The following is a 22,373-nucleotide window of genomic DNA, read 5'->3' on the forward strand; positions in this document are numbered from 1 at the left end:
AAAAAGAATTCTTTTAAGCTTCAAAGGCTATTATATTTGTACGGCCATATTTTTTGTTACAAGGGCAACGATGCACGCGAATTCGATAATTCTATTATTCTCTTTTAAATATAAATCATTTCTTTGTTCCACTTAAAGAAGTAGTAAGAAAGATTAATCGATGAGATATTTTAAGCGAATATCTACATCGAAGAGTATTCTTAAACGTTTCTTCATTACGATATTTCTGTCCGTTTAAAGTTTCGTCATTGAAAAAAATATGGATCTGTAGTATCGGATTTTCCGAGCCCACTTGGGCCTGTTTCGACCACGGGCCTAAACGGGTCGAGGTAAAACAATTGGTGTCAATCTGACCGCCAGCTTTTACGATAGGCCCGAGGATCCCTTTACAGGGGGTCCTGCACGACGACCAGGTGTAAGGATGCATGGGGATGAAAGAGAGTACCTGTGGCTCGGAGAAAATGAGGTATGCTTGGAAAAGACGAGCGATTAGGATGGCCAAACGTGACCGAATGTCTGAAGTGAGAGAGACTGAGGAATAGAACGAAAGAGAATGAAAGGGTATGACTATATAAAGTACGAAAGGAATGTTTGAGGACAGTTTGTGTCCTGAGTGCAAGAGTACGACGACGAGAGTATGTCACAGTATGCCACAGTATGTCACAGTATGTCACAGTATGACAAAGTATGACGACGAGAGTATGTCCAAGGAGTGTATCGCGGACAGTACAACGAAGACGATAAGACGAGACGATTAAAAGACGTACCAAGACGAAAGGCCGGTGTAAGACTTAAGCAACAAAGACGATCAAGACGCGTGCCGAAGGCACAAAGACGGTTAGCTTAGTTTAATACGCGGTCGATCTACCTTAGTAGAAAACGAAACCAATCACCAACGCTACGTTTAATACTTGTATCATTGTAATATATAATATCCTTAAATATACTTTGATATACCGCACGAGTACAACAGTTATTTGGGGGCTCGTACGGGGATTAATAACTTCAAAGATCTCTTCTCCAGTGATCCAAGTGATAGGAGAAGAGAAAAACAGCAGATCGTTAATACCTAGTTTAGATTGATTCGGTTACGAAAACAATTAAAAAGCATTATACGAAATGTAACGGAGAATCGTTCGTATAAATGAATCTCGCGATTTAATAATTTTTGTACAACTTCACTCCGATAACTTTTTACGTCGAATAACGAGAGGATTCGATCCGTGCAAAAAAAAAGGATGCATTTCTATGAAAAAAAAAAAAAAATAGTAGCAGCCGTTGAACGCACATGCACCGTTGCACGAAAAAGAAGTACGGTTCTGCAAATAAAGCGGTCTTCGAACCATTCCTCTTCTTCCTTTGACATACTTCTCTAATTGCACCGATAACGGAGTTACGTTTCGAGACAGTTGCACGGACCACCCACCTTGCATGTGGATACATGCAAATTCTATGTCGTTAGATTTCCCCCTTTCGACGACGTGTGCGAGATAAAAGAAAATCGAAATTCTGGACACTCGTGCGACGACCCTCGTAACATCGATCGTCGATCTCGAGAAAGGAATTCCTATTCCCGAGGCGATAGCAGCTGCTGATATTTCAATCGCGGGGAGGAAACCGAGCAAAAAACGCACGGAAAAAGAGGAAGGAAGCGAGAGAGTTATGTGTTCCGCCGAAGGAGAAGCGTAACCGTAAAACAACACGGAGTAAAACTTTGTCAATAATATATCAGGATAGTTCGCCACAGGTATCAATAAGCGAAAGCGATGATCTCCGTATTTGTTGTTCCGAATCCGCGCCAACTGGCCGAGCTCGGTCGGAACCGGGAGTAATTTTAGAAATAACGTTTGTCGCGCGATAAATCAGGATACACCGTGAGTATCGACGAACGAACATAATAAATTTCTTGTTCGATAAGTTTTGCCGTTTTTTTCCATTGTAAAATATACCATGACTCTTCAACTTTGAACAACTGTAAATACACGAAGTCGACGGATCTGTACGAAACTTTACACGTGTTCATCGAACAGTAGCACCGTCTTTAGAAAAATAAAACGACGAACCTAATTGCTCCATTTCTTATCGAACGACGAAACTTATCGAGCAACCTATTATTTCGCTCGTGTACAGCTCGAGAAATTGATTATCCGAGTAATTTGGAAATCGTCCAGAATTACAATCGCGAGAAACTTCTCGGGCGATAAATCGGGAATATTCCGACGAATGTAATTAACGAACGCGATGTTTCACCGGGGAACGAAGGTTGAACGGATTTGCGACCAGATCGGTCGAGATCGATCCGAAAAAAAGAAGAAAAAAGAAAAAGAAAAACGATCCGGTAATGTTGGAGGTCGTCCAGCGTAGTTGTAATCGCGAGTAAAGTTTTCCCCGGGTAACTCACCTGGAGCAACGAGTCGAGTTTTTCTTGGCTGGAGCCTTTCCTGGCAATCTCGCGAGCTCCGTCAGGTAGGATCCTCGCGTTCGATATATCTCGCAGATCATGATCGGAATTCTTCTTGGGGCTTATCGAGCCCATGGACTTCTTATGGACGCGCTGCGGGTGACGGAGTCGCTTCTGGATAGATTCGGAGCGGGCCCCTTGATCGCGATAGCCGTTGGATAGCCTCGAGCTGCTTTTACCGGGGACGACGTCTGCGGAAGACCGTACGGTGATATCCTTCGGACGGGTGCTATTTCTCCGGATATCCTCATCCGCCTCCTTTCCACGAGAATTGCGGGGAGCCTTTGATCCGACGACTTCCTTCTTGACTTTCTTGAGTCGCCTTCGATTATTTCTGCCCCTTCTGAACTTGCGCGAGGTTTGCCCGATGATAAACTCCAACTCCTCCTCGTGATCGGGACTCCTGGCTCGTCTATTTCCCGCCGGATACTCTACGTACGATCTGGCCACCCTCGTCCTCGGTACTTCCGCAACGATTTCAACGTGCTGCTCGCAGTTCTCCGTCTGGCAGCCGTCCTGGGACGTGCGGTTCATCAGATCGAAGAGGTCGTCCGGCTGGCCACCGATTTTAAAACGACCGACGCTCGACTCCATCGCGATCCTGCATCTGATACCGCGTGGATAAACGCCCGGGTAACCCGGGGACACGAGCTTGCAGGATCTTCGATCGTTTCTCACCGCACATTCCAAAGGGCATTCGGACGAGGGGGACGGCGAAAAGCCACGGTGTCGTTCGGCGGCCAGTTGGGCCGGCAGAATGGAAAACTGGGCGGAGAAGATCACGGGATTCTCGGCGGCGAACTTCTCCTCGGAGTCCATTATGATCGTTAAATTGGGCCCCTTCCTCAGGAACAATCTGCGGGACAATTAAAGCGGAACGTTGCGTCTACGGTCGAACGGTTCTACGCTTCTACGAAATTGCGTCGGTGGTTTACAGAATCGAGGGGCGTCGAATATTTTTCTACCGGGGAAAATTTGGGTAACCCTCTCCTTCTATCGATCGGAGAGTTTAACCAACAAGCGTGTCCCCTCTCGTTTCTCCCGTGCATGGACATTTTTCTAGTTCCGGGAACAGATTTTTCGGAAAGTTTGGAAAAAGCTTCGAAATCGTGAACACGGATGCTCTTGTTGTTGGAATCGTGATCAGTGCTTCGGTGAACGACGCTGTCGCGTAACGAGCGATAAATATACGCGTCTTTTACGATGGATTCTTTACGATTCGTTATAATTCGATAGATTCGTCTCGATTGTTTTACCAAACTGAACTTCACGCTTGCGAGTAATTTACACGGTTCCGTGCATCGTGGAAATGTTTCGCTAAAGACGAGAACGGGTAAATTGAAATTATAACCGAACCGAAATCGCGAGTTTATCAGGATGGGAAACACGTACGCGCGTCAAATGTCACGTTTATAAGCGGCTTCGAAGCGCGTTGTGTTTCGAAAGGCCAGACATCTGTTTAATCCATCATCCACCAAAGGCATCCACGTACGCTCGTTTTGTTTATAATCTCCCGCGAACGCCAGTCGGCTAATTATTTTTCATTAGAGATGCCTCGATGGTCTCTTTTATCCACTCCGCGATCTCGTATTTTACAGAACGGATACTCGCGACTCGATAACAATTTCCTCCGACGTTTACCAATCTTTCTATGCTAATCGGCGCGAATACGAATAATAGAATACGGAATGGAACGCGAAACAAAGCCTTTTGAACGGATAGCGCAATTACGTAAATTCGTCGAGCACGGTAACGACCGATCGTCGACGAGAAGAATGCCGCTGAGACGATAATCCGCTCGCGCTCTACTCGCGAAATAAATTCATATTACTCAGCGATGAAACAAAATGTGGCGTACCTGGTTGCGTTGCCACTCACGTGGCCGCAATAACGTCCCGTTTCGTCCTCGAGATCCTCGATGCCATCGGAGAATTGAATGTACGCACCCTCGCATCTGGTTTCTTTCAGAAAACCGACTTGCAGCCTCCTAACTGTTAACTCGATTACCTGCATCGGGATTAAATTTAGCCGTTCTTTTATCAAAATTTTGTTCCTCCTTCGAGTAAAAAAAGTTGCCGAACCGGAAATCCATTTAGAAAGAAATTTTTTCAAATCGAGTACTCCGCCTGTCAGTTTAATAGGTTGCTCGATATGTTTTGTCGTTCGATAAGAAACGAAGCTATCAGGTTCGTTGTTTCAGTTTTCTAAAGGTGCTACTGTCGTTTGACGAACATGTGTGAAGTTTCACGAAGATCCGTCGACTCGTTCTTTAAGATGGGAAGAACGACAAAACTTATTCAACAACCTGGTACAATCTTCCAATTGTTTTTTAGCAATTTGTAAATAATTCCAAACTATTCTCCACGACGGAGATGTATGCGAAAGAAATGTACAAATATCGAATACCTCTCGTTGGAGTGTTATCCACGATCGAATCGAAATATTTTCTCGGTTACGAACACGGTTTGAAAATAATTATCGAATCTTAACGCATTGTGAAACATAATATTGAATCACGAATTAAAAATATCGAGAGAAGACAAATTTATCGCAAGAATTGATCCGAAGGTCGCGAAACGAAAATGTTTCCATCGTTCGATTAAAGCGTTTAATAAAGGATTATCAATTCTAAAAACAAAAAGAAAATAGGTTAGTCGATCGCGTTGGCCTCCGGGTAAGCCGATTTTAGTTTCAAGATTTTTATTGCCTTCGATGAAACTATTTTATTAAGGAGAGTTTTAATCTTTTTTGCAAGTCAATGGAGGAATTTGTAATAGGTTGCTCGATAAGTTTTGTCGTTCGATAAGAAATGGCGTTATTAGGTTCGTCGTTTTATTTTTCCAAAGATGGTACATCGAACACTGTTTGATGAACATGTGTGACGTTTTATGTAGATCTGTCGATTCGTTCGTATATTTACAGTTGTTCAAAGTTGAAGCGTCGTAGTATTTTTTTACAATGGAAAAACCGACAAAACTTATCGAACAACTTAGTATTAACCTGTGGGTCTCTAGGAAGTGCCTTGATCCGAACGATGCATCGTCCCATCCGACCGGTCCATCGTATCCATCCAAAGGAATTCCTAAGTGTACGGTTGCATCCTGTGAAAAAATAAAACCTCGATTTCAACTTCCGACGTGACACGAGTATCGTCCAATTAGACGCCAAATTCTTATTAGTCAAAAATAACTCCGAAAGTTTGTCCAGCTGCAAGTACAATCGTTCGAGAGCAGGAGCTGTGTTGTTTGATTCAAGACTATTCCAAACTCTAGTGAATATAAATATTCTGTAATTGAACAAAGCTGCCAGGTAGGGGACTTTTAATTGTCGCGAAACTTTTTCAATGAAACGAAATTTCATTTTATTTGAAACCTTGTTCAAACATCCAGATCCTTTCGAAAATAGAATTTGTTCGTCGATGGAATTTTTCGACATCGACTTTCGGTTCAAAGGTTTCGGTTATCGTTTACGAACGTACACAGGAAAATGAAAAAGTGCTTGAGAAAGAAACGAGTACAATGAAATCTCGTTATATGAATTAATCGAGGGACAAAAGTGTTTTTTACATAATGGAACAAGTGCTTGGCTCTCGAGTTTATTTATCACTCGAGAGGAAATAAAACAAAACTAGTACAATCTGTTTGTAGATAATTTCGTATAATAGAATACAAGATAAAAAAGAAACAATATTTTTTGATATTCCTTTATTTTAACGAAATTAAGGAGATTAAATTGATAAATTACAAATTTTTCTCGAAGTGGTACATCGATTCGGTTCTTGGTTGTTATTTAAAACACTTGCGATAGCACATTATACCGTTACGCGTATTATGTCAATTTCATACTGAATTATTGTCAATAGATTCGTACTGAAGAGGATAGGTAAACACTTTGTATTAGAAATATACTATTGTATTGTATTAGGAAATATACTATTTATGTTTATATAACAAAACTTTCGTATAATAGAAAGTTCTCATAAAGGGTGCTCGTATAACCGAGGTTCTACCGTACTCGATAGTTAAATAATTTCTTATTAGTCAGATTATGCTACCGATCAATATACTTCGTAATCATCAATTGGAAGAACAGTGTCTTTGGATTCTATAATATTTACGATCGCGAGTTCTACGGTTCTCGCTTATTGGCAAGAAAAAAGTTACTTTATTTACACCAAAATAGATGATAATCTACGTAGAAACCATCGTCGCGTTATGTTCAATTTTCAACTCGCACGAAAGATTAACACGAAACCATTTTAGTTAAGAAACCGTTTTAACTCGAAGATATTTCATGGTATTAACAAGGGCAGAATATAAGCGTTATGTTGTACGAATAGTAAGGAGGAAAAAGCAAGGAACGTTGCAAAACAGCTTTACCGAGAAAATTAATTTTTAATATTTTAGTCCACCAGCGAAGAAACGAGGTTCGATGAATTTAACCGTACTGCTCGTAACACGAAGTTTATATTTTAATTAAGCATCGGTAAAAAAATTTGAAAAAGATATTGTTTCACGTTATTTTAATTTTCTGTGTTTTTAATCAGTTTCTAAGAAGTACACCGAATCTTCAATATTGAATTTTATTAGGACGTTTCCTATTTCCCAACCATTTCCGATTCTGTAGTCCAGTTTTCGGTAACAAAATATTGTACATCGTGCACCGTAAAATTGCTAAAAATGTGCGTATTCTGTTTTTCTTTTTTTTTTTTCTTTTATCCTTCGTACGTAGTCGGAATAAAATCATCTGGCCGTTGAAGGCAACCGAGGGGCTATTCCCGCCATATTTTTTGGCCAGTCTGCCAATCCGTCTCTTCTTTTTTCGCGCGAATACAGACTCCGTGTCTCGAACAAAGAGGCAAGCTGCCATAGTGGGGGTCATTCCTGGCGTGATTCACAGTGGAGAAAGTGGCCTTCAGCGGCCAATCGATTTCATTCCTACTACAGTACTTATGTTTCGTACAATACAGATGACACTGAAGCTTTTAACGCGGAGACAAAGTATCAACGAAATATTTCGTATAAGATTCCACGAGAATCCCAACGGTAATCGAATAAAGGCAAAATGAAAACTATACATTTTTTATTAACAAGTCCATTGACACGTCATTTGCATACGATCGACTTTGTTGATCATTTTTTAAGTCAATGAGTATTTAAAAGTATCAACGAAATATTTCGTATGAGATTCCACGAGAATCCCAACGGTAATCGAATAAAGGCAAAATGAAAACTATACATTTTGTATTAACAAGTTGACTTCCACGTCATTTGCACACGATCGATTTTGTTGGTCATTTTTTAAGTCAATGAGTATTTAAAAGTATCAACGAAATATTTCGTATGAGATTCCACGAGAACCCCAATGGTAATCGAATAAAAGCAAAATGAAAACTAAACATTTTTTATTAACAAGTTGACTGCCACGTCATTTGCATACGATCGATTTTGTTGGTCATTTTTTAAGTCAATGAGTATTTAAAAGTATCAACGAAATATTTCGTATGAGATTCCACGAGAATCCCAATGGTAATCGAATAAAGACAAAATGAAAACTATACATTTTTTATTAACAAGTCCATTGACACGTCATTTGCATACGATCGACTTTGTTGGTCATTTTTAAGTCAATGAGTATTTAAAAGTTTACAGAAACTTTAGATCACATCGATTGGAATAAAAGTGTCAAGTTGGAAATATAAATTACGAAGAAAACTTGGCACTTGAAAAATTCTATGAAATTGATTTGGAGCGGTTAAGGGATTACGGTGGTAAACGTCGCAAGTTGAAATTTGTTTCGAAGTGTATTATTTTATCGAATGTTTATCCATCGTGTAAAAGTAGCCATATATCGAACTATGAATTTATTAAAGTTTCTTAAACAATATTGCTTCGTGTAAATGTTACAATTAATCGTGTAAAGCAATTTCGTTAGGGCTGGCGGAAACGATGTGCAACGACCCGAACTGTCGGAAATCGAAAAACGAAAAAGTCTCGTAATTCGCGTTAGCATGGTAATCTTCGAAGGTACGAATTCTCTTTTCTTTGGAAAAACTTTTTACATTGTATTCGAAAAAATGCAAATATCTAGGACGCAATGTTCGACTTTGGGCCGATAAGAAAAAAGGGAACAATAAAAATCAACCAACGTCGATATAAATGATCAAATTTCCCTGTTTTCTTTATTTCGGACAATTTAACAGTCAGTGTACGCGTAGCTTTGTACGGTTACAACTTGTGTACAAATGTAACAAAATTTAGCAGATTTGTTGAAAATTCATAAAAATCACGTACGCGTTTTCGAAAAAAGATGTCAAAATCCCCCCTTTTTTCGGCCCGTGTTACATTGTCCCGAGTGACGACTGGCAACCCCTTTGTAAGCTCTTTGCGTATTATCAAAGTTTCGTAATTCGTTGAAACTCCCTCGTTTGGGAGCCTTCCGTCGTTAATTCGTCACAATGTACGTTAATCCGGCGTGAAGTCAAAGAAGCAAATCATTAGAGTGCGAAAAGCCGCTGTATCGGTCGCTGGCAGCATCCGATAGGCGTAATTCACGCTTTATATCGTTATGCGCGCAACGCTTCCATTGTACTACGCAAGTAATTCCGGCCGTATCGCATCCGCGCCACGAATATTGTTAGAACAATCGGGCAAACAGGGGACTTAACGTTTCGCTCGTCGTTGTAATGCTGTATTAAGCTGCGTGCAGTGGCGCGGACCGGAGCGACGGATCGAGGCGCGCCATTAAAAATAAGTGTGCGTAACAAAGCGGAAACGAGCGTATCGGAGAGACGACGAGCACGCACTCGAGGAAGTCGAAACGCGCGCGCTTGTTGTTTTGACGCCCTCCGTCTTGCGCTCGGTGTTTTTCATGGCCAATTCGAACAAAATTGAATATTCTTTCCCTTTACGATGCCTTCCTCGTTGGAAATAGAAACGCAAGAGAGACAAGTTCGTCTTTGAAGAAGAGAGCTTTTTTCGATTCTCCTGGCGTTCAAAGCGTCTCGCTGAAAACCGAGCATCTTAATATCAATGTTTGAAACGACGAGAAGAAACATTGTTTGCAAAATCTACTCCGAGGGAGACGCAGTATCGTGGATAACGTTCGAACGTTATTTCGAAAAGTTTAATAAATTGTTTATTTCAATTTATAATTTATTCTCGTCGATGTATACGGAGCAAGAAATATACGTTATTAATTTTGAAATAAATATTTGAGATTTTTGAATATACACATTAGGTATACTTGTCCTATTGTTAATAGTTTCCGAAATATTCAGCTGCGAAAGTATTCGAATTATTGTAATTCTTCAACCGTTACGCCGTGTAAAGGTACTTATAACTTATGACTATTCAAGCGATCGTTGGCGCGTCACGAACCCTGGTTTAGAAACTGAATATCTCGGAAAATATTAGTTTTGGAACAGATGTGGTTTCGGGAGAAAATATTACCACTATTTACATATTACGTCCACCTCGAAACCGTTCAATTTTATAGAACCGATACTCATCATTTAAAATATCAATGATGTTAAAGTGATTTGTTTCTCAGTAAGGCACTTTGTACGTACACGTGGATCTACGGGTGGATAAATTTATAAAAGGATTACGGAACGTTTTAAAGGATTCCAGCGACGAACAAACTCATAAAATATTATCCATTCACGTGGAAAAGAAATGAAAACCTTTGGATAGAATGTTTTTCGAATTTTAATCACCGTTATTAAAACGTACAGAGGAAAATATTGCGTTCAAGACGTAATACAATATTCTATTAATTTCCTACGAAGAAAATTCAAAAAATTATTAATTATGTTTAAAATTAATTCGGACGTTCGTGATTTTCAACATCTGTTCGAAACGGGTTGGAAAAAAATAATTTCAGAGATCCAATTTCAACGCGTTCTCTATTTCTTCGTATTTTAATTATATCAATACCGACGAATAATGTCGAACAATTTTCGCGCTTAATTGCCGATATAGCTACTTAAGCGCGTCGTTAATTAAACGATTTCTCGTATCCTGCTTCGTTACATACACAGCCTTAATCGTGGTCAGCAATCCCGTGCGTGCGATATTTCTGCATACCGAATTAATCCGACTATTTTCCAGCCAGCGCCCTATGGACAAGCCCTAATATTCGTGAATGTCGTTCGATCCTGATACGCGATTATAGTGTGCCCCCTCTCGTTAATGAGATTCTCGTCGTTGAAACGATCGAAGCTTGGCTAAAAATTTCCAACCGGGTACGTCGTCGGTTTTAACCATTTCGAACATCGTTGCTAGACGAAATACTAAAAACTTATCGAATTTTAGACAAATAAAATAATCCGACCGAAACAGCTTATTATTTATATTTACAGGACGAGTCACGCAACTGTATTATCTGAAGTTTCTTGTACGTTATTTTTTCTATGAAAAAATGTTTCAAACGAAAGTTGTTCGGTATCAAGAGGAGTATGCGATAGTTACTTTTTTTTGTATTATTTTACCTTTTTATCAAGATATCAAGGTCACCTTTCTTTTTTTTTTTACGTGGGGGAAATCTTGAGTTTTACAATTTTAACGTGTAACATTTGACCGTGTCATTTGTCTTAAAAATTGTCATTGTCAACTTAAAACGGTTTCGTTTTCAAACATTGTTCGCGGATGAAATTGGTTCCATGTAATTGTTTATTTGTTAAACGAAGTCACTCGGTATTCCGTAGCGGGGGTAAGCGCCAGAAACAGCTTTTAATATTTTGATGTATAATTTTTCATTTATTTGTTCGAGGCAATAATGCTATTTCTTGATACGACTCATTTGTAAAAAACATTCAGATTACTCATCCTCTATTTTAACGTTTACAAACACGTCTATACTTGGAAATATGACTCGAAAATTCCTCTTTCGCAGACTCATTAATGCGAAACAATTTATTACGATATAATTCGTTATTATACTCTTTCTATTAATACGACGAATGAAAAAGACTGCACGAAAATGAAATATTTCGGATTAATAACTAATAATGCCGGTAACCATATTTTAAAGGAATTAGTCGAAAAGCTCTGTTATATCGATTTCACCTATGTAAATTATTGTGTTTATAGATAAATTATAATTACGCAATGTTGTTGCCGCCACACCGCACGCTTATTTAGTTTTGTCGTGTTGTTGCACCAACTACCATTCGCCTTTTATTTGCATATTCAGCGGTACATTCTCTTATCTTGTTATCGATGCATTATAATATATTCATTAATTATAACATTCGTAATAATATTAATTGGCCAGGCACCTGAAAGAATAATAACAACCTAAAAGAATAGCACTTTTAATTAAATTCTTTTCAAGATTGAAGAGATTGAAAAATTAAAAAATAAAAAATTTGAATGCTTTCAATTAAACCCTAAAATCCTTGGGAAAGTCCACAATATCTTTAATCGATTATTTACAGTTAACCTAATTATTTGATTACGGAATACCGTTGGCGAAAACTATCTTAACTATTGGATAATTTTACAATTTCGAGAAGATCGTGTTGCACAAGGTAACTGTATCACTTGAATTTTTTGTAAATTATTTGTTGACCGAAAGAAAATTTCAAACAAAAGTTATACGGTATCGAGAAGAGCATACGATGCAATAATTATTTCTTTATTTGTTCTCTTTTTTGTCAAGACATGAAGGTCATCTCGAGTTTCTTAACTTTGATGTTCAATATTTGATCGTGTCGTTTGAAAGTCTATTGTGTATAGATTCGAAAATTATTAAGCACATGGAGTAAAAAATTAATGGTTACCGAGATATACTTGAATGAAATATTACGAAACATTTGTGAATGGAAAATCTATACAACGCTTGTCCTGCTTCGGATTTAACGCCACTTGACCATTAACTTTGAAAGCATTTAAAAAATGAAGTTTATCGTTAGTTACCTACGACTTCTGTAGGTAACTAAAACACTAACACATCCAAAACATCGAACACTTTTGCATTAAGAATCGACTAAAGAATATCCTAATAATTTTTAATTTTTTCTCGCATGGACTTTAACAATTTTCATTCTGTACTCTAAAATCATTCGAAATTTAGTTTAAGAGTTTTCGACAATACGAATGAAATTGAAATTAATTCGTAAAATGGGTGTTCGAAGATGGACGTAACTTACACCGTTTGCAATTTGATCGATAAATAACGTCGAGTGCTTAATCCATTTTCGTTTGCAGAGTTATTTTTTCAGTAGAATATGTCATATATACGCGACACCGGTCTACAGATCATACTTCATTTGCTGATACGGTCATAAAATAAAATACCATTGCTGTCACGCGTATGTATATTCTCTCGTAAGAATTGACGCGTTACGCGTATATACATATGTGACACGTGACAGCGAACGTGTGAAATTCTTCGACCCGTTTTTTTAGAACCAACGTTACGCGTGTGGTACGTTGTAACTCGTAATACTTGCTCGTAAAAAGAGAGTCCCGTCCTTTATTTACGTGGAAAATGTTCTATAGGCGAAAACAACACTAAATATGAATTCCTTATCCCTTCGAGCGAGAACGAGGGTGAACGAAAAGGGTCGTTTTTAGTATACTTCGGGAAAAATAATTTTTCCGTAAAATACATCTGTAAAAACAAATCGAAAGTCGGATAGTTATTTAATCGATTCACCATAGGAAAGTTGCAATAAAGATCGAAGTAGCATAGCAAGTAGGTATGTAATAGGTAATAGGTGTAATAGTTGAGCAACCTAGTACTATACCTATTGTAAACAACTCTTCTAATTACTAAACGTGGTCTGGTTTAGGTTTGGATTAGGTTTGTGTTGGTTTGACCTCATTATACATCTCCAAAATTTTGGTTTGGTAAAGATAAAGTTTCTAGTTCTCGAATAAAAATGGCGCGCAAATTATTGGTATATTAATTATAAATGATAAATCGCATTTCCGTTGAGCGTTCCGTTGGAAATGACATTTTACTTTCGTTTGAAATTTTAATTTCAGAATTTTGTTTCTTCAATCGGATAAATCTCCACGTTCGTGAAATCTAAACAAAAAAAAAATGAAACAGTTTGAATAGCAAAAACGATTAATAACGGTCGGTAACTACGATTGGTAACTAGATTTAGTAACGAACGTCGAATCATTTTAAAAGAGTAATTTATAGGGTCAGTTGCTCGTTGCAGTGAAACATAATACGAAACTCAAATTCCACGATTGGCAAACCTCCGAGCATCCTTCGTTCGTAACGAACAACGAACAAATAACCGTGTTATGAGTTCGTAAGGCGTCGTGCGACGATGTTATTTCCCTGGTTGTAAGTTACTTGAAATTTCCCCCGAAAGTGATTTAACCCGGTAAACAAAAGCTCTTATAATTTTGTTACGAGCCCTCGAAAACCGTAAAATCTACAGTATCTATCTATCCTGGCAGCTCTCCCGAGGCTCATTGGGACCGACTCGAATCATTTATTTCGTCGCGCATCGATAAATCACCGTACACGTACGCGACCGGCCTCCTTTACAAAATTTCGTTCGCGAAACCTCATCAATTTCTCGGGGCGGAACGAAGGCGAGGGGGTAAAAAAGAAAAAAGAAAGAGAAAAAAGAAAAAAAAAAGAAAAAAAAAGGAGACAACAAGGAAGAAAGGAAAGAAATTATCCGACGTAAACGAGTTAGTTCTTTCGGGGTGGCTCGCGAACGAGCCAAAGCTTGTTTCCCCGAAAGCACAAACAGCGGGATATCCGTGTCCTGGCCGGTGCTCGGAAGAAGAGTGATTAAGCTCCGGCATCGGGAGCCAACCGCGAGTAAGTCGACGTTCAGCAGCATCTTGAAAGCTAGATCGAGCGATTAGGGGCTGACCCGCGTGAGAAATCGTTACCGAAACGCTGGACGACGGCATTCATGGTGAAAACAGGACCTTATTTATTCAACGGCCCTCCGCAACAGGGACTAATGAAATTACTCAGAGGCCGTCGACCGCCAGGAGTTTACCGACTAATTAATTGGCATTGATGCAGCCAATTCCATTGAAATGAAGCGCCGCGCTCGTTGATGCTATTTCCTCCTTGGGGCTCTTATGTCCTCCCAGTTCCCCTTATCGTTTCTCTTGTACTCGGTCATAGTACGTAGTCCCTTTCGTCCCCTAACAGCACGCCATCTTCGTCTCATCGTTAGAAATCTATCATATAATTCTCTCGGCCTTTTCAACCGGTTTTTGTCGTTTCCTTCGTTTCCTTCGTTCCTTCCAGTACCCTCGATCGATTTCCGTTTCTTTTCTCAAAACACTTTTCTTCCTTCTTCAACCCTGAGGGCTCCATACGCTCGTCCCTCCTTTTATTTCTCCATTTCTCTCCCTCCATCCCTCAAACTTTCTCTCTCGCTTTCTCTTTCTCCCTCCGTTTCGCATTTCCTCTCTACTATTTCTTCCACCGTCTTTTTTTCCACCTCGTTTCTCTTTCCCTCTATTTTTCTTGTCCCGGGTTTTGTCCATCAATGCATCGATTGAATTTCTATGGCTAAAACGCGGCCATACCAACTTAATGGCGCTTTCAAACCGTGACGCACTTGATCCAGTTTAATTTTCTCAGCTCGAGGTAATTGTCCCGATTTTTTAATGGCGAAATTACTGCTCCCGGGGTTTTTTAACAGCGCGACGCACCGCCTACGTGGCTTTATAGTTTTATTATTTTCGTCGCTGGTTAATACGATGGTGTGCACGCCGCGATCGCTTTTTGCGCGTCTGTTTTTAAAGCGGAATGCGATAGTTCCTCTAGGGGTGGGTGTGTGTGTGTGTGTGTTTTTTTTTTTTATTTATTTTTCAAGTCGACAACTTTACGTATACGAAAATCGTGGAATGAAAAAGTTCGCTGATATACGGAAATACATTTCATTCGTTCTTTTGAACGAATCGGTTTTGTAATGCACTTTATCGGGCTGCGTTCGAAGTTGAAAGCAACGCGGATTTTGTCAAAGGCTATTTGTATGAGACCGGAGTTGAATTTCATTGCATTACAGTGTTTAAAAGGCATGCTTGTATTCGGAGCCGAGTATTCAAAGTCATCGAATCGAGTACACATCGCCTGAATCGCACGATTAATGAAACACACAACGAAGTTAAGATCGAAATAGGGCGATTAATATGGACAGATCGGTTACAGACTGACAAAAGGAAGGGTTCGCGAATTTTCGAAAATTGTTTTTTACGCGACTTCGTTTTAGAAAAAATCGTTGTTCAAAGTATCCGAGCTACGTTCTAACTTTGCGAATCTCTTTGTACTTCGTACGCAACAAACGTATTCGTATGCGATACTAATTATAAAAATGTGCGTTGGTTAGCGGGGAAAAAACTTTTGTTTCACAACTGCCACTCTTCGGCTAATAATACGGATCAGAATTCCGTGCAACGTTCAATTTCGTTTATTACCGAAAAGAATGAAAAAAATTGTATAAAATTAAACGAGAATATAAAGTATTTTTCTCGTTTCCGTAGAACGTTTCGAAATTGTTCGTTAATCCATACGAGAGATTTTCCTCGAAACATAAAATTCGATTCGTACTACGAACGATGTAGCGCAGTTGTGTTTGAAATAAAATACAGAATTTTTGAAGCTTCGACGAGCAAATGAGAAAACGTCGGAAAAAATCGGAATTACCGAATAAATATATATTTAAATGGGTATTTAAAATTTTATTTGCTCGTTAAGGTTTAAAAAATCGCGCGTAAAATACGATGACACGGTAAAACCATGGTTGGCCAAGTCTTTAATAATGTCTATTATAAAATGGAACGAAATACGAGAGATTTAAACTTTATTGTTGTGACTCTCGTGCTAGCCTATTCTACGACCATCGAGAGTTCACCCCTACATAACGTTTCAGAAATTACGCTAGTTTGCGAAACATTTCTGTTTCATTGTTACGTCGTTTCAAACAGTAATATGGGTAAAAATTTAACCGAATTCAAGTTGCTTTGTTGTCGAATATTTCCCTTTGGACAACGATAGAATAAAATTAGAGTAAAAAGAAACGAGAACAGAAGTATTTATTTTGTCTTCGTAAGACGCAATGCTGGTGTCCTCGTCGAGAGATCGTCTTCGATGTATAAAACAAGATTAAATGGTAGTCTTTTGTAATTTCAACTAGACGGTAATATGGAGCGGAACACGAGAGGCTTAAACTTTATTGGCGTATCCCTATTCGAAATTTTACGGCCACTCAGCCCTCAAAAGTGTACGCTGGTTAGCGAGGAAAATTTTTTGTTTCGCAACTGTTTCGACTGAGGGAAAAAATACCGGCCTTATAAAGTTTAAGTTCGAAAGTTGACGACGCTACATTGTTTAGTATTTGTTTGACAGCCATCGATAGAGAACGCTCTCAGTGAATTTGTAAACATGGACAAAATTGGTTATATTTATGCGATACAATACTTTCGTTTGAAAGGCTTCACTCCAACCGATATCAAAGTAGAGCTAGATTCTATTCTGGGGGAATCTGCTCCTTTGTTTACAACAGTAGAATGTTGGCTGGCAAAGATTAAACGAGGTCGTACTAGCTGCCAAGAAAAATATCGCAGTGATCGACCAAATTAAGTGACTACGCCTGAAATGGTAACAAAAGTCCACAAAATGACATTGGATGACCGTGGACTGAAAGTGCGCGAGCTAGCAGACACGGTAGGCTTATCAAAAAGTACTGTACATCGTATATTAACTGAAAATTTGGACATGAGAAAACTGTGCGCAAGATGGGTGTCGCGATTACTCACAATGGAACAAAAACAGCGTCGTGAGGATGTTTCGATTCAGTGTTTGGCTAGGTTTCGCAGCAATATAGCCGAGTTTTTGCGTCGATTCATAACCATGAATGAAACATGGGTCCATCGCTTCGCACCTGAGACGAAGGAACGATCGAAACGGTGACCGAAAGGGGAGAAGCGGTTTCGAAGGAGGCGAAGACAGTTTCATCCGCAGGCAAAGACATGGAGTCAGTTTTATGGGATGCGCGTGGGATAATTTTCATTGATTATCTTCAGAAAGGAAAAACAATCAACAACGATTATAATGCGAACTTATTGCAGCGTTCGAGTGACGAAATCAAGAAAAACGGCAGCATTTGGCGAAAAAGAAGGTTTTGTTTCATCGAGACAATGCACCGGTTCACTGATCCGTTATCACGATGGCCAAAATCAATGCGTTAAAGTTCGAATTAGTTCCTCGCGCACCCTATTCGCTAGATTGAACTCCTTCGGATTATTTTCTGTTTCCAAACTCGAAACAATGGCTCGGTGGTAAAAGATTTGCCAACAACGAAAAGGTGGAGTCTGCTGTTGATGGCTATTTTGCAGAGCTCGACGGTTCTCGTTATAAACAGGGTATCGAAGCTATTGAACATCGTTGGGAAAAGTGTCTTGAACTAAAAGGAGACTATGTGGAGAAATAAAGATATTTTTTCCCAAATTTGTTGCGCCTTCTTTGTCAGGTCAAGTACTTCTGGGACTATCCCCGTAATCCTCCTGGTCGAAAGTTGTTGCTCCTCGGTCGATTTCGCAAAATTGACTATGCTCCGCGATAATGCGCGCTCGTAACATCAGACTCCACGAGGTGATCGTACCACTTACGACGAGAATGAATCTATAATAGCGAGTCCACGTTATTTCCCGCATAATCGCTGAATTTCAGTCCACTGGTAAGGCGCCACGGTATTCGCCGTGGAGATTCTAACGATCTCGGCTAATTAAGTTGTCCTTCAATCTACGCGGATATTATTATAAAAGGGATTAAACGTCGTTTTAACCGGCAGAATTTCGCCTCGACGACTTCGACGATTTCGTTTGCGTCTCGCCGAGGGACAAGGGTGCAATCTTCCCTCCGGGACTCGCGCGGTTCCACCTATGGTAATATCTCGTTAAGAATGAATTTACATTTACTCTTTTGTGTTTTTCTTGCTCGCCTCGCGTCCACGCAACACGCGACTAAATTATCTCGCAAACGACCGTGATTGTTGAAATGTAACGCAACCAGACAGCGATGAAATTGAAGGCGCGAGTAGAGCGGCATAAAAGACGCGTTGAAACGAACGCGTTTCGACCTTTTTCTTCGTTAGCTTCCTTTTGTTCCCGGGAGACGCGAACGAAACTGAAGTTTCTCCCTTAGCTCTGCTGTTCTCGGCCTCTGTTTGTTCAGATATGATCTTTGTTTAATTAATAACGGCTTTAATACGCAGCGAGTAAAAGGAAAGGTAGATATTACAAGAATGTGCACAGGAAGATGTCAAAGGCGAGGAACAGCTGCAACACTGTTATTAAACTTAATTTATATTTGCTCTTCTACTTGCTTACCGTCAGACACGTACGTATAGAATATTCGGAGAAGGAGTATCCTATTTGGAAGCGAATACAAAGATTTAACAAAGGTACGAAGGCATAATGAAATTGTACCTTGAAAAATCGACTTTGTCTACGCGGAGATAATTAAAGGTCGACCATTTAATTAATATCTACGTTTCAGCGAAACAAACTTTATCCGAATAAAATTTGTTATCGCGTTCAGACGGTGAGCATATATTCGAGAATCCTCGATAAATTATTCTCTGGCTTCGATCGTTGTTCGTTATTCGTACGAATAATAGACAGTGCTCGAATTTAGATAAAAAGTCATCGAATCAATTGTTCAAACGAATGAACTTTTATTCGAGCGAAAATTGATTAAACCATCAACGAATAAATCACCGTTTTTCGTTTAAAACCCTCTTCACTTCGGTAACTTTATTTATTTTTGGTACCAGTGGTTCGAAAATAAAAATAAATCCACTGTATCCTTTAGCAAGGAAATGGTGTTTACGTGTACAACCCTAAGTTCGAGATAAAAATAGCTCCTCGCAGTCTTGCTCTGGTAGTAAATTTCAGAATTTTCCAAAGTAAACGTAGAGAAACAATTTGCTCGAAATTTTTGCTACTCTTTTATGCGGTGTAATTTTTGTTCGAAATATCCATTGTGTTTTGTTTGTAAAATGATTTTTGAAACTAACAAAAAGGTAATACGTGACTTCTCGATGTGTTATACCGAGAGAAAAGGAGCTTCACTTTGTCGTGCGTCGATTTTATTTTAAATATGCTTCAATTAGGTACAGAGAATTAGAACATAATTTCATTATTTTCAATTTGAAGTTGTGACGCATAAATGTATAGAGTGTCACACTATTATTTTGCAGCATTTTTTTCGTAAATGGTAGATTTTAAAAACAATTCGCTAGTTTTTATACGCAATACAATGAACGGGACAAATTAAAAAATTTGGTAACAATGTTATGACTTTTTTGTACAAAAGAACCAATTACAGCAGATAACGTCCATTTCGAAACCATACAATTCTTATTCGAACCATTATTCATACAGGTAATAGTTTATAATTAAAATCGTACATCCTGTATATATACAAGGTATCTCGCGCAACGGAAACAAAAATAAGGTCCAATAATCCATTTATTAAAAATTCCACATCCGATATTAATACTGCACTCGATGTGGTTATTGTTATTTCTTATCAGATGAGAGTATTTTGCGAACTATATATGTTCATTGTGTCTGTTAAACATATTTCATTATTAGTGAACGTTGCTTTATCTGTTCACAAAATTTTAAAAACAAATTAGCATTCTCTTGCATATTTTTCAATGAATATTCATAACAATTTATCATTCGAATCTTGTCCCCAAATTTCAACATTTGTCCACGAGCTTTTAAACTAGCATGAGATTCTTAATTTCTTGTAAAGAAGAAAAATGTACATCGATTAGTCCATTTAAAAGAAAAAAAAATAGGTGTAGTTGAATTTTTTACATTTATTAATGGATAGAAATGCACGAAATTAATATTAAAATGTGCTCCACTCTAAACCATTTAACTGTGTCTTATAACGCTTGTTTTTATCTATAAGTGTTTTAAAGAATAAAATAACTTGTCTCCTGTATGTAATTTATTTTCAGAAAATTACTCATTACTTGAATTTATTTCTACTAAATTATTTATCATTTGAATATATATATTTTTTCTTTATTCGACTAAATTATATTTTTAATTTAAATTAATTTATATTAGCATTAAATTGAAACTTCGTGTAAATTAATCACGTATAATATACACATTGAACTTTATATACCCTCATTTTATCGATGTTTATTTTCATTATCACTAACGATAAATAGAAAGAACGAGCTGTGCGTGAACAGTACGTCTTTATTTAAAATTATAATCTACATCCTTCCAATTAATACCACAAACATTTTATTCTATGTCGCACTTACAAACACTGCATCTCGTTTAGCAAGGAAATTGTAATAATTTAGGAAAAAATTCATTTCACCATTTTAACTTGGCTACCTGTTTCGTTTCATAACAAGATGCGCACGAAATGAAAAAAATATACCCGCGATGGACTTTGCGCGAGAAAATAACTAGCTTGTACGTAAAGGAACTCGCAATAAATAGATTAAGTTAACATCGAGCGGTACAGACGCGCGTGCAGAAACGAAGAATCTCGTAGAAATTACGTTAAAGTAAAATGTCATTAAGGGAATCGTCGGCTCCTTGTATAATTTTAATGGGCACCGCCTCGAGCATATGGTAACTTTTCGTGTGTTGAATGCACTGAAAGAGGCGTGTACTTCCATATGCACCGCTCTTTGCCTTTGAATATGATCGGCCTACGTGATAAACGGTCGAGAAATTAGCTCGGAGAAATTACAGATAGAAAATACTGACAACACGATGGCAGAAAACTAATGTTCAAAAGCAACACGATGGCAGAGCTCAAGCAATGTTCAAAAGCTCTAATGATGCAGCGAACGTGGAGAAACCGAGGTCGAGACGGACGCATTCAGAATGAGACTGAGCTCCATTTTGTCGGGGTAGTAATAAAATCTTCAACGATAGGGGGATTTAATATCGTGTCTTGTACTTTGTCAAATTAAACGTCCTCGTATAATACCGATAAAGTAACTTTTTCATTCGGTAGATTGTACTTTGCTTGTGACGATTATTATCAAAGACACACAAGTTGAACACGAATCGAATGTTACACGAAATGGGTAAAATCTCATTTTAAAGGTAGTTTTTCTAAAGGTAGTGTTCGATTGTACGAACACATGTTTATGTTTTTTCTAACGAATTTCATTTTGACGCAATTGCGAATACGTTTGTAGCAATTATCTTTACGGAGCCTTTGTACGAACGGTTTTGTACCGTTTAAAAAATAAATACAAACGCTATTGTTTCTCCATTTATTTTCCCTCGTTTTCTCTAATAACTTTTTAAACGGTCTAAACTCTCGATGCACGAGCTTCTTGCTTTGCTCCTTGGAACCTCTCCCTGAACTACCCTTTTACAACGCCCTGGTTGCCAATAAGAATACTCACCCTCACACACGCGCAAGATGTACGTGAAACTCTACTAAATAAAAGCATACGTACTTATAATTGTTATTTACAAACGAGTATCTCTTTAGCAAAATTTATTTTTTATTTAACACGGCACGAGTCTCCAGTGCATTACAAAATACAAGACACGAATTCTTGTCGCCAGAGCTAATAAACGGTTTGAGGGAGTTTCTTATAAAGTACGCTTAAAGCACTGCGATCTGCACTCGTAAAAACAATTATTCATCCTGAAAAGAACTTACGTTCAATTTCGACATTTTAAGATGTAATAATAAAGGAAGCTACAATTGTAATTGGTTTTATTGCTCTCAGTATCAGTAAATATATGTTCTCTGAATACTTGTAAATAAGTTTAGTCACAGGCGTCAAAAATGACATGGTAATTAAAGTTATTAAAAACATTTTTCACGCTTAAATACGATAATAAAACGTGTTATCGATCTCGATAATGACTGACAACGTGACGTTGGAAAATATTTAATAAACTGC

The 22,373-nt window shown here is 38.4% G+C and overlaps 1 protein-coding gene across 2 annotated transcripts in view; it reads right to left on the minus strand.

The window, feature by feature from the left end:
* Positions 1–22,373, minus strand: part of LOC143148298 (uncharacterized) — a 119,840-nt gene that overhangs the window by 14,817 nt on the left and 82,650 nt on the right. For both annotated transcript variants that reach the window (XM_076314504.1, XM_076314505.1), the window contains exons 3-5: positions 5,462–5,562; positions 4,320–4,468; positions 2,402–3,317 (exon numbers count right to left, since the gene is read on the minus strand). In XM_076314504.1, the coding sequence (XP_076170619.1) occupies positions 2,402–3,317; positions 4,320–4,468; positions 5,462–5,562 (1,166 nt within the window). The remainder of the gene's footprint in view (positions 1–2,401; positions 3,318–4,319; positions 4,469–5,461; positions 5,563–22,373) is intronic.

This window comes from Ptiloglossa arizonensis, chromosome 6 (genome assembly GCF_051014685.1).
Source record: "Ptiloglossa arizonensis isolate GNS036 chromosome 6, iyPtiAriz1_principal, whole genome shotgun sequence".
NCBI lineage: Eukaryota > Metazoa > Arthropoda > Insecta > Hymenoptera > Colletidae > Ptiloglossa > Ptiloglossa arizonensis.